Here is a 14,149-nt window from a genome sequence, read left to right as displayed (position 1 = left end):
ACCGGGCATTTAAATCCACCGTGCTGAGGGGTTAAGGTGGAAGGAGAGAAATTAAAAAAAGTTTTTACAATATCCTTTTGTTTTTATTGAAAAACGGACTTTACTTAACAAATAGTATTGTATATATACCTATATTTAGTTGTACATTCAATGTGTACAAGTATTCAAATAACTCAGGAGTATGATTTCCAGCATGGGTACTGCAGATAAAGAAATAGTAAAAAGAGTGGCTAGTGGTTCTAACTTCTACAACCTCGTAAGACATTTACTTTGGGATAACAATGTGCCCCTGAGAACCAAAATGACTGTATAAGTCGTACTTTGTGCCCATTCCCACATACAGTCTAAGAGTAAAAACATTTACACTGAAAGAGAGCAAAGTTAGTAAAGTGCAGATATATGAAATGAAGGTTTTATGAACTATCCTCCACAAAACACTCATGGACCATGAAAGGAATTATGACATCAGAATGGAACTGGAAGTGGACTCTCTAGAAGAGAAGCTAAGGACTTTGAGACTAACATGGTATGGAATTGTAAAAAGAATACTTGGCACAAGAACATCATGTCCATGCATAGCAAGAAAGACTGAAAGGAGGAGGCCAGTAAGAAGACCTAGGAAGAGATGGGCACACCAGCTGAGAGAGGATGTGGAGAGAAGAGGAGGGAATTGAGAGTCAGTAGTGAGAGAGAAGGCATTTCTGGACAGAAAATTATGGTGAAGACTCGTTCAATATCACCCTACCTGGCACGCTAGAGGGGGTCTATGATAGTGATGATGATGATTAGTTGTTTTACATATTTATGTATGTCCATAATGTTGGTATGTTTGACACAAGTAAATTTAAAAATGAAGAAAACAAGCAAGCTTGTAGTCTTTTGTGACTGCTGATTTCATGATCATAAGCCATGGGACTTCAAGATTTTACACAGCGTCCAAACTAGGGGATGTAAATTTCATTTTAAAAATCCTGCGTGCACTGACAAGAAATCAAATCGTGATCACCTCGTTGAGAAGCCAGCAACTATGCCACTTGGCTATCACAGTTACAATAAGTAATGAAAATGTCCAAGTAATTTACCTGACAGACACCGGGGACTGCTTGCGTAGGCCAATGGCTCCCAAGATTCCCCATCCAGCTCCTGCTCTATCATCGGCAAGTTGTAACAGTATGCTGACTAACTTACGCAGGCTCTTCACTGCTGCTGCAGCATCACCTGACAGCTCACACTGACGGAGAGAGAGAGACAATACTTTGCTCCATAACAGTGGGAGCTTAGCCTCCACGGTTTCCCTGAAACACAAAAAAGGCTTTTCTTTTAAGTGATACCTACATGCCCTATATTTATATTCTAATGACAAAACTTAGTTATTTTAGTTATTAACACACACCTGATGTAATATGGTTTTATGCTGTGAATAAAGTAATATAGATGACTAGCACCTTGTAGAAAGCCATGTTGTCTTTTGTGATCGCTCCAGTCTAGAGTGTGTTCGTCAGAGGCGGGGGAAAGAGCTCCCTCGTCCATCTTCCGGGGGTCCAGCAGCTCACGGTGATGGCAGATTCTACTTAATAACGTAATAGTCTTTGAAAGCTAGCTTGAGAGGAAGGTTTCAATTTTCTTTCGCTATGTAACTTTTATTTCTTAATGAAATTTCTCACTCAAGTCTAAAGAACTTATTCGAAACAGGGAATAAAGAGTGATTCCCTCTTGTATCCCTTTTAACTTGGTGTCTAGGTGACTACGATTTTGTAACCTTTAAAATCTATCTGGTAATTTCTGTAACTTAAATATTTTTCTCCATCTAGTCACCTTCATAGCATAGGCTTAGTCTCTGTAACATCGAGCCATAAGCCCAAATAAGGTTTTAAGTATTTCATGTAAATTTTAAGGAGCGCAAGAGTTTGCCTTCTTACCATTTTGATTTTCGGCCAGTAACTTTAACCTTTTGTTTATACCAAAGGCCAGGTAAATGGGTACTTGTTACCCCTATTAGAGTTAACCTTATTCATTTCATTTTAAAGCAATAAGACTGTTGAACAGTAAAGACAGTGAATACTGTTTACTTTTGTTAAATGTAGGTTGTGCCCTTGACAGGCCTGGAAAGTGTAAATTTGTAGAGCAAAGATGCTCTTCCTTCTGGTGTAAAAGAAATTGGGAGATCCGTCTCCTTGACTGTTGGTTGAAAGGAGCAATAGCGCTCATGTAAAATTTGTAATTAGGGAGCTTCAGGCTCAGATTAATTGGTCATTAGTTGATTATTCTGATTTTTCTAACATTGTTATCCAAGCTCACGAGCCGGTTCTGTACATGATTTGTAATTTGCATAGCACAAAACTCACCGAAAAATTTAGTTCCATTTACCACAGAAACTCTTTCTAAACAATGTTTGTGGTATTGCCGTTTGGGGCTAAGACGACCAAGCGACACAGAAATGTACAAGTGAGAAAAAGTCTTCTCTCAAGATGAAAAAACAAACGTTTCTTTATTTTTACAGGAGATTCCAAATACCTATTTCCACGTCTGTAATGTTTTCAGTTTTTGAGATAAGAATCCCCATAAAAAGAATTCAACCCCTTTATCAGTTCTTCCCCCACCCCCAAACACACCAAAGTGGATTTTCCGAAAACAAAAAAATACATGTTTCTTTATTTTAAAGGAGATTCCGAATACCAATTTTCACATCTGTAACATCTTCAGTTTCTGAGATATAAGAATCTCCATTAAAAGAATTCAACCCCTTTATCAGTTCTTCCCCCACTCCAACCCCACCAAAGTGGATTTTCTGAAAACAAAAAAATACATGTTTCTGTAATTTCAAAGGTGATTCCAAATACCAATTTTACGTCTGTAACATCTTCAGTTTTTTGTGATATAAGCATCCTCATAAAAATTATTCAACTGCTTTTCGTTTCTTTTCACATCCCATTAACTGTCTTTTCCAAAAATAAAAAAATAAGTGTTCCTGTATTTTTAAAGGACTTTCCAAATACCAACTTTTATGTCTGTAACATGTTAAGTTTTTGACATACACTGTAGATATACCGGTACTCATTAAAAATATTCACCCGCTATTTCAATTCTTTTCAGCCCCTTAATTGGATTTTCCAAAAAGAACAAAATACGTGTTTCTTTATTTTTAAAGGAGATTCAAAATATCAACTTTCACATCTGTAACATCTTCAGTTTTTGAGATATAAGTATCCTCATAAAAAGAATTGAACATCATCTTCACTTCTTTCCACACCCTCCCTCCATAAGTGGACTTTCCGTAAACAAAACATACATGTTTCTTTATTTTTAAAGGAGATTCAAAATGCTAACTTTCACGTCTGTAACCTCTTCCATTTCTGAGATATAGGTATTCTCTTAAAAAGAATTAAACTCCTTCTTTACTTATTTTACCCCCTCAAAAGTCGATTTTCTGAAAACAAATGTTACATGTTTATTTTTAAGGATATTCCAAATACCAATTTTCATGACTGCAATATCTTTAGCTTTTATAGATGTAAGTATCCTCATACAAATAATTCAACTAATTTTTCAATTTTTTCACCCCCTTAAGTGGATTTTCCAAAAACAAAAGTAGGCTATATGTATTTCTTTACTTTGAAAGAAGATTCCAAATACAAATTTTAATGTTTGTAACATTTTCAGTTTTTAGATATATGTGTTTTCATAAAAGGAATTCAACTCCTTTTCACCCCTGCCCCCCCCCCCCCCAAGTTGATTTTCCCCAAAAATGTGTGTTCCTTTACTTTATAGGAGATTCCAAATACCAATTTTCACATCTGAAACATCCTTCATTTTTGAGATATGAGTATCTGCATACAAATAATTCAACTAAATTTTCAATTCTTTCAACCCTCTTAAGCGGATTTTCCGAAAACAAAATATACATACTCCTTTATTTTTTAAGGAGATTCCAACTACCAATTTTCACGCCTGTAAAACCTTCAATTTTTGAGATATCAGTTACCCAATAAAAAGAATTCAACCCCAATTTCAATTAATTTTACCCCACCCCAACCAAGTGTTTTTTTCCAAAAACAAAAAAATACATGTTTCTTTATTTTTAATAGAGATTAAAAATACCAATTTTCACTTCCTTAACTTGTTAAGTTTTTGAGATAGTGTAAATATGCTCATTTTTAAATTTCACCCCCTTTTCAGTTCCCCTCAACTGAATTTTCCTAAAACAAATCTCTGTTAATTTACTTTTACATGTGATTCCAAATACCAATTTTATGTCAGTGACATGTTATGTTTCTGAGATATACTGTAGATACAGTCTTTCTAAGAATTCACCTCATTTGTCACTCCTGTCTACTCCCCATTCATTTAATTTTCCAAAAACAAAAAAATATGTATTTCATTATTTTTAAAGGAGATTCAAATTACCAGTTTTCATGTCTATAATATCTTCAGTTTTTGACATATGAGTATCCTCATAAAAGGCATTCAACCCATTTTCACCCTTTTCAACCCTCCTAATGGGATTTTCCAAAAACAAAAAATATGTGTTTTATTTTTATTTATTTTATAATATTTTATTTTTAAAAGAGATTTACATGTGTAAACTTTTAAGTTTTTGAGATAAAGATACATTCATTTTAAAAATTCACCCCCATTTTCATCCCCTTAGCGATGGAATATCCAAAAATCCTCCCCTAGTGAGCACCTACATTGTAATATAAATGTATCCCCAAAATTTAATTTCTTTACGGTCGGTCCATCGGTCGGTCAGTCAGGACATGTTATTATATATATATATATATATGTTTTGAAGAGCACAGCTGCCTGGTAAAAGATAAAAAGTGTAGGTGCAATAACACCTATGCTTATGCCTATTTTTCCCCTGTGGGTGGGGGCGGTAGAATAACACTCATGGTATCGTTGCCTGTCATAAGAGGTGACTAAGAGGGGTTCCAGGGGCTCTTAACTTGGGAGCGTGGGTTGGCGACCACGGGGCCCTCAGCTGACTATTGGCAATGCTTTCACTTACCTGTTCCAGGCTCCTAACTTTCATCTATCCGATCCAACCTCTCTTAGTCAACTCTAATTCTTTTCCAACCCCGACGGTATTAGGTTATCGAGATCTAGGGAATCTTTCATTTACACGCCCTTCGTGGCCCTTGACTTTCTTTGGCCGATACCTTAATTTTTGAAGTGTCGCATCTTTTCATTTCTTTCTTTCTGATTAGTGTTATATAGAGGAAGGTTGCCCAGCTGTGCTTCCTCTTAAAACAATAATCACCACCATCACCACCTTATGCCTCTTTCCAATTAGAAATTCTTCTGAGATATCATGAGGGCAGTTATATTTCATCTTAATTAAATGCAGTGACAATATCATGGAAGCTACCAGAAGCATCAACAAATTCCTTGTTGGAAGTATTTTTATTTTTTTCATATCGTTATGCCCGACTAAGGAGCATTGATGAACTCATTTAGCTGATGTTTTTGCTTTCTTCTTCTCCCAAAATGTCTTCATTCTCTCACTACGTTTTTTCCTGTGTTCTTCTGTCCAGGTATTAGTGGTTTTAATATTTACTTCAGAAATTTTGCCAAATTTACGCCACCTAATTATTGTGGGGCTCCTTCTATGTATTGAGTTTTCTCATATCAGTTTTTAAGTCCTGTTTTGATGGCAATTTTATGGATTTTTTGAACTGAAGGAATTGCTTCTTGCATATTACTGGAAAGAATTGCTAAGTCATCTAGAAAGGCCAGACACTTCACTTGAACTCTATCTTTGAGTAGTCTGCCAAAGGTCACTTCTTTAATTTCCTTTTCCCAGGTTCTGATTTTTTTTTTTCAAGTACAATTATTATGTTTGAATAGTGGAGAATAGTATTGTGTGTGATGTTTGAGTTGCATAAATGTTGAGTACAAAAAAAATTCCCAGCTCTGAGACAACAGAATTAACCATTCAAGATTAAAATCCCGTGGCCCGGCCAAGAATCGAGCCCGGGGCCCCAAGGGCTGAACGACAAGATGATGACCACTCAGGTATGGAGCTAGATACTTGTATTATGTTAACTCAATGCATGAGACCAAGAATTCTTTTAGGAACCAATGACACTACCGACAGCAGTGAGTTGCTTTAATTCCATAAAATTTCTTCTCATCTTAACAACAACTTTTTGTTATAGGATCTGGAACAGCAACTAAATAAACTTTTAACCATATCCATAGCAAAATGTGAGGGGCATGATTAGCGAGTTAGAGGCTGACTTTCCTCCCATACACTCAAGGTTCAAATCCTGTTGGATGATGTCAGGAAGGGCATCCAGCCTTAAACCCCCAGCTTAAAATCAAATGAGCCAAGGTGGCCCCAGCAACCCCAGAAATAAGTGGTAAGCTGTAGAAAGAATCCACACAAGATACCAGGGAAAAACTGGAGTTCAGAGATTCTGGATAGAGACTCAGGTGCAGCCATCCAATGCAGAAGCAGAGTAGCTCTTACTTAGAAATTGATGAAATTATATTTGAATCAAAAATTATTCTACAACTTCTCCAGAAAGGGGTACTATTTTATCTCTGAATATATTTACAGGATTGTTACTAATTGTAACTAATTTATATACGTGAATAATCCCTTCCATTCAATAGTCCTTACACCCTAATTTTAGGAAGAGGTTCAGTGAATAGCAGAATAAGGCAGTAGATGGCACATGAACATCACCACCTACAAAAAGAACTCGACCATTGCTTACATCCTCGATCCAACTGAGAGGTTGAAATTCCACCTAGCTCAACCACAGGTAGAACATGAAAACAAAAATCAAACCATATACCAACTAGCAGTAACATACTACCTGGCTAAGTACAGGCTTCAACAAATTGAAGTGATTAGTCTTGTAGCAAGTGCTTGGGGGGAATTTCTAACATCACCATTCAGTAAGTTTCCAGAATTCCCTTAAAAGGGTTGGTCTCTATATCGTTTGTCACCATTTATATGAACAATTATGAATTTTTCCAGTTCTCCTGTCTTCTTCTTCTTCTTCTTCTTCGTGAATGGGTCACCTAGGACCATGCGGAATCAACATTTTTCAGCCTTCTTTTTATTGCCCAGTAGTTCTTCATCTTCAATGATTGTGCACGTCTCTGGTCCTCCGACCATGACGTTCATGTGGGTTTCCTTTCTTATTCCTCAAATCCCCGTGTTTGAATGATGTTTTGTATTTCCTTTTGATCTTGTAGATTTGGTGATCCTAATTCAGTGAGGTCTTTTTTTAATAATTTGTACCACTTTGGTCTGTGGCCTTCTTTTGTAGAAATTTGTAAATTTCATGCGAAAGTTTGTAAGGATTCATTCATTCCAAATGCCCTGTAAATCAGGTTTGTCACATTCAAACTGCATCTGTAATTTTGCAAATGTGCTTTTATATTTTGCTATTAGGTTTAGGGTAATGAGTTACGTTTATGATTCTTTGTCCCAAGATTTTCCTCATGATTTTTCGTTCCTTAATTTCTAATTGTTCCATTAATCCCTTTTGTTGTAGGTTCAAAAAGTTAATAATTTTTAAATTTATTTTCTAGTTCAGATTATTTTATTCCTTGTCTTTCAGATGTATATTGTTCCATCTTCCATGGTGAAATGCATTTTATCTTTGTAGTTGTATAGATTTGTAGGCTTCATTTTTTAACATTTTCAAATTTCAATTAATACTGCGTTCTTTGTACAAAATGTATACTTTGTAAATCCTGGCAATCTTACAAACCAAGAAATAAAAAAATAAAAATTTGTTAACTATTTATATTGATTTTTTTTTTTTGCTTTATGTCGCACCGACACGGATAGGTCTTGTGGTGACGATGGGACAGGAAATGCCTACGAGGCGACGATGGGACAGGAAATGCCTAGGGATGGGAAGGAAGCGGCCATGGCCTTAATTAAGGTGCAGCCTGGTGTGAAAATGGAAAACCACAGAAAACCATCTTCAGGGCTGCCAACAGTGGGATTCAAACCCACTACCTCCCGGATGCGAGCTCACAGTTGCGCGCTCCTAACCGCACGGCTAACTCACCCGGTTATTTATACTGAAAACCATAAATACTAGACAACAATAAATCTATCTGGTCTGCAATACTAATATGCAAGAGTAACTATGAATTTCTCTGGTGCAAATAGATAACAAACCTGTGAAAATTAACTATTTATTCTTCATAATTGGCTGTGTTGGTGTAATCCAAGTTCTTCTGTAAAAACTGAAGTTCTTTTGTTCAAAAGCACTTATAAGGCATCCACAGCTAGCCATACAACTTTTAATTTGAAACTCTCTTTCTGTTGCTTTCAACCAACATATTTCACTCATGATCGCACATCCAAATTGTCTCTTTTTTCACTCACATAAGGTAGACCTTGTTATACGCGATAGTTAAACAATTAAATTGAAATAACAAATAACGTAGTTCAACCTATTTAATACAAGTAAATAAGAAATGTAGTGTTACAACACGATAGTTACGTTCCGCAGAATTGCCGCGCATAACGAATTCGTGTAAATCGAGTCATTTTATATATAAAATACAGGGTTAAGTTTTCGTTTACTCACATATTAAGTTTAAAATATCAGAGATTCTTAGTAGGGAAGGGTTATTCTGCCCGAAGGCAGGTCCGAACCTCCGCAGAGGTGTTCCTGAGCCGGAGTTTACATGCAGTAGGGTGGCCAGTTCCTTTCCGCTCCTCCATTCCCTTACCCCCCACCAACAGCGCGTGGCAACTCATCCAACTCCTGACCACGCCCAATGTTGCTTAACTTCGGAGATGACACGGGATCCGGTGTTTCAACACGGCTACGGCCGTCTAAATAACCATTATCACATTTCTGAAATGCATTTTAATACAAACTTTATACACTTAAACATTTAACACTGAAACACACAATAATAAACTAAACTCTGCATACAAGCTCTTCGCTTTGGCTTGAATAGCAGCTTCAGAGAGAGGCATGTGTTGTAGGTTGTGATGTTCAATCCAATCCATTCTTTCCATCACTTCTGAGCGAGATTTGGTCACTCTAGTCACACTTAAGTTAGTGGAAGATTGACAGTTTTCGAATTGATCCTGCATTCTCATGAATAGTTCTCACAGTGGATTCACTAACTCCCAAAGCACGCTGAATATCAACAGTATGCTCACCTTTCTCATTTAAATCTAAGAATTTCATTTTTGTCCGTATTGAACTGAGAATGGAAGATAGGAAACTTACAAGGGTCCACCTTTTCAATACAAATAAATGTTATAGTTTATTTACAACAGATATTTACACTTGGAACTAGTTTCGACGCTGTTTGGCGTCATCTTCAGCCAAAATGTGGGACCTATTCGACTTTCTCATTGAATTTTTCAAAAACATTAATATCCCGAAAAACAGATCTGTCTTTCACATTATGCATAATACTTTGTCACGCCACACACTTTCACCACATCACCCTCCATATTTCCCCTCCTTCCACTCCTCCTCCCCTACCGCTCCTTCCCTCTCCCCTCCTAATCCAACAATGGCCGCTCCCCTGACCTAAACTATCCAATACGCTTTGTTCCTCTTCATCTCGCGCCATAGCTTTACCGCCTTAGGTCCCGCAATAAACATCATAGAAACCTGCCTCCACCCTACACATAACACTGTAACAATACACCACAAATACTGGCACAGTCAACCTCTAAGCTCTCAGAGGAACGTCTTCCTTAATTCCAATTTTATATTTCTTGTCGAGCTGAATATGTTTACTACACCCTCAACAAAGTGATTCTTTATCTACCATGTTCATCTCACACTTGGATTCAAATATGCATTTGTACCAGTTTGGATATGTTGAGCCCTGTCTCATACTTATGCTGCGCTTGACCTATATGGCACCTGACGAAGAAATCCTACAAATTTTAATTATTTAACTGCCAATTTCACCGTGTACCACGAAAAGTTGAATATGTTATTTGTATTTGAAAATATTATTTAATGAGTCCTAACTCGTATGAATTATAGCTTTTGCATTCACCCTTCATGGACTGTTTTGAATTGACATTACTGAATATCTACAATTCGAACCTTCACTGCCAAGTTCATCTCGCAACATAAGTTCAGATGTCACATGCAATTCTAAGAGGCTGTTAAATCCTAACTCACATTTGAACTACACTCGCACCAGTGCCATTCAATGAATGATTGAACGCAGACCTTTTGTGCCAAATCCATCACGAACCTACACTGTCGAGTGTGTTTCATGTGTTTTTTGCACTTATCGAGTCCAAACTCATGCTTGTGCAATTCTTGTCTCACCCTTTACAGCTGTTTTTTTTAAATTGATGCTTATCGAATAAGTGATTTCAATCCCTAACTGCCAAATTTCACCTCAACCCAAATATTTTATAATGTTATGTGCATTTTTGAGAAGATTGTGTTCAATGAAATATAACCTATGTTTTGTACTACACTCGCGGCAGGCAACATTCAATGGAAGAGTGTCTGAAATAATTTGAATCTCCAATGCCAATCATCTCGTACTTCCGCATGGTTTTGTTACAGTTTATATGTTTATATGTTTTATTGTTTAAGTGATTATGTTATCTCATGTTTATACAATTTTGACTCACCCTTCATGACCACTTTGAAACTGACATTCTACTTCGCATCTTCATGTTCTCTCATTTAATCACACTAATGTAACACCTTGTAATATAAATGTCTACATGCTAGCCTATTTCCCACATTTTGGCTGAAGATGACGCCAAACAGCATCGAAACTAGTTCCAAGTGTAAATATATGTTGTAAATAAACTATAACATTTATTTGTATTGAAAAGGTGGACCCTTTTAAGTTTTCTATCTTCCACCTTTCTCATAGCGATCCAAAACGTCTCACTTGGTTTTTAGCTTATACGACTTTGGTACATGCTTCTTTCTTTCGACAGGCAGTATTTCTTTCCTTTTACCCAGCATTTTAAATACGAAACCTGTCAAATGCAACTTTATAGCGTTACTGACCGGAACTGACGATTCATGTTTCGAGAAACATGACAAATGATGCGTGTAGAGATGCGCTTGTCCTGTTTAATCTTGGCATGCAACGTAATGTACGTTACAGAATTTGCCACGCATGTCTCTACCCATCTTAATGCATTACAGCTTCCATGTACTGTTAACAAATGGCATCACTAGACTTAAAACCAAAATCACGTGTATGCGAAATCACGGATAACGAATCTGCGTATAACGGGGTTTACCTGTATTTGCATATCTTGTTTCGTCCACAAAATGCCCTGTGGTTACTGTATTGTCTGTTTTAACACAAGCCTTATTTTCCCTCCAATCACGTATAAAACTTCCATCCAATTTGTACTTTCTTCCCATAGTACGATTACCAACTTGCTCTGACTCTCCAATAATGTGGAGTTTTCTTTAGCCATGAACCTAGAAGGAAAACTCCCAACAGCCTTCCTAAATATGTGACACTACTTAATTCTTTTTTTTTTCCTTTCAAAATGGCGCCTGGTAATGACGACGTAGTGTTTTATTCTCCGAGTAAATTAACCGTAAAATGTGACGAAAAGTGCGGAAAATGTCGAAGATTAGTGAAAAATGGAATGTTGTGTGATTTATGTGATCGATGGTGGCATTATAAGGGCGGAAATTGCCCTAGAGACGTAAAAACTAATGAAAATGTTGACTGGATTTGTGAACAGTGTGTTCAGAATGTTGTTGTTGGCGACGGCGTTGACGAAGCACCGAAAACAGTCGATGAGGAATATAAAAGTGCATTAGAAATTATAAACATTCTAAAAAAGGACAATGAGACTCTTAAAGTTGAAAATCAAGAATTAAAAGAAAGACTGCGATCGCTAGAATTTGGGACTGACCATTCTTCAAGTGACATACCGGTACCAGTAACAAACTCGAGCGCGTGGTGTCAAGTAGTTCGTGGATGGCCGGCTAAGAAGAAATCTACAACTGAATTTCCGGAAATAAACATCAGAAATAGGTTTTCTGCCCTAAATAATTTAATTCTGGAAGAAAGTGATCGCGCGCGTGAAACCAAATCATCGCGATCCGCTGCTGTTGCCGTGCCGAGTTTAAAATTTAGGCCTAGAATTCAGATTCAAGACCCAGTTAGGCCTAAATCAGTGAAGGTAGCTGTGTTTGGTGACAGCCAAGGAAGGGGAATTGCGGGAGTGGTTAAAGACGAGAATATAGCAGCAACCGGAGAAATATATCCAGGAGCTTCTATCAGCAGTGTTCTGGAAAACGTAGAAGTAGCAACTAGGAACTTCGGGAGCGGCGATGCAGTGCTTATCATCGGTGGGACGAACGACGTAGCTCACGACGACGCCAAGAATGTAAGATCACAACTTAAACATACACTAGGGAAGCTGACCCACACTAACGTCTTTGTAGTGAACGTGCCCCACAGGCATGATTTGAGTAGACTCGTGTGTGAACATTGAAGTGGACAAGGTCAATACAGATATTGTTAAAATTTGTAAACATTTTCGGAAGACTCAGGTTATTGAATGCAGCAGTTTTGAGAGATACTGTTATACAAAACATGGCTTCCATCTAAACAATTCAGGTAAACGAAAGATAGCAAATATTGTTCTAGATTTTATTAATCTTAAGATATGTACTGTAAAACAGGCAACTCCCATGAGTTATAATGCTGACCAGGAAAACTAGTAGAAAGAGCCAGCTGTACTTCAAGCTGGCTCAGTCAACTAGAAAAAGAAACTCAGGATAGTAAGGAATTTCAAGCTACCCAATTGCAACAGTCGAGTTTTAGGGAGGAAGGGGGTCTGAGACTGCTCTTGGTAAAATGTCAAAGTGTAGTAAATAAACAATTAAAATTCGGTACATTGATGGAATCTTATGAGACTGATGTGGTGATAGGAGTGGAATCGTGGTTGAAAGAAGGGGTGGGTAATAGAGAAGTATTTCCAGAAGGGTACACAGTCTATCGTAGAGACCGAGGAGATAAAAAGGGAGGGGGGGGGGTGTTTATTCTGGTGAAGGAAACTTACTGTTCACATGAATGGTTTACCGATGAAAGGGATGAAATATTAGGGATAAAATTAGTTTGTGATAATATGAAGGAAGTGGGAATTATAGGAACATACAGGCCTGGAAGAGAAGAAAGAGACATGGAAATCTTTGAGAAAATAATAGATTATACTCATAAAAACAATAATAATATGGTAATAATTGGGGGAGATCTAAATTTGCCTGAAGTTGAATGGAATGGAGCTGCAAGTGAAGCCCATGAACAGAAACTGGCAAATAAGTTAATTTGGGAGGGAGGATTTACACAAGTAGTACAAGAACCGACTCGTCTCAATAACTTACTAGATGTATTCTTGGTTAAACCATGGGAAATTGTTGATAAAACTGAGGTAATTGAAGGAATAGGAGACCATAAGGCTGTAATAATGGATGTAGGACTCGTACCAAAAAGGCTTAATAAGAGGGTTACACAAGACAAGAAATTGTACAGAAAAACTAAAGTTGATGAATTTGGGACTTACCTTAAATCACAATTCAGTTATTGGATAAGTGAAGGGAGTAACGTGGATAACTTTGGGCTAAATTTAAAGGAATCATTTGGGAAGGAGAGAAGAGATTTGTACCTGTTAAAAAGGGTAAAATGACCTCAGACCCTGTTTATTATACAACAGAAATAAGAAAATTAAAAAGAAAATGTAGAATAGTAAACAGGAAAATCAAAGAGGGTAGGGAGAGTAGAGAAACTAGAAAACAGCTAATGAGGGAACTGAAAGAGTGAAAAAGGAAGCAAAAGAGAATTATATGAATGGCATACTTCAAGAGGGTAATGACCACAAAGGGAAATGGAAAAAGCTGTATTCATATATAAGGAATCAAAAAGGAAAAGGAATCCAAATTCTTACAATGGTGGGAGAAGGGGGTGAACACTATTTAACAGATACTGAGAAAGCATTTAGTAGGGAATTTAAAGATTCAGTAGATGATTGTCAAGAGTTGTAAACCGAAACAGAAGATAGAGAGGGAGAGAGACAGGCGGAAACAAGAAGCTTCTCATTCACAAATGAAGATATTTTCAGAGAAATCCAACTGCTTCAGCAAGGAAAAGCAGCAGGAAGTGATCAAATTACTGGGGAGGTATTAAAGAC

General features: G+C 37.0%; 1 protein-coding gene across 1 annotated transcript in view; it reads right to left on the bottom strand.

The window, feature by feature from the left end:
• The window catches only part of Epg5 (ectopic P-granules autophagy protein 5), a 540,178-nt gene that overhangs the window by 18,854 nt on the left and 507,175 nt on the right, over window positions 1–14,149 (bottom strand). Inside the window, exon 32 of the mRNA XM_067143866.2 lies at window positions 1,083–1,295. Coding sequence (XP_066999967.2) covers window positions 1,083–1,295 — 213 coding nt within the window. The remainder of the gene's footprint in view (window positions 1–1,082; window positions 1,296–14,149) is intronic.

This window comes from Anabrus simplex, chromosome 3, assembly GCF_040414725.1.
Source record: "Anabrus simplex isolate iqAnaSimp1 chromosome 3, ASM4041472v1, whole genome shotgun sequence".
NCBI classification, from domain to species: Eukaryota; Metazoa; Arthropoda; class Insecta; order Orthoptera; family Tettigoniidae; genus Anabrus; species Anabrus simplex.
Note: the sequence above shows the minus strand (reverse complement) of the source record. Positions and strands in the feature narration are given on the sequence as shown.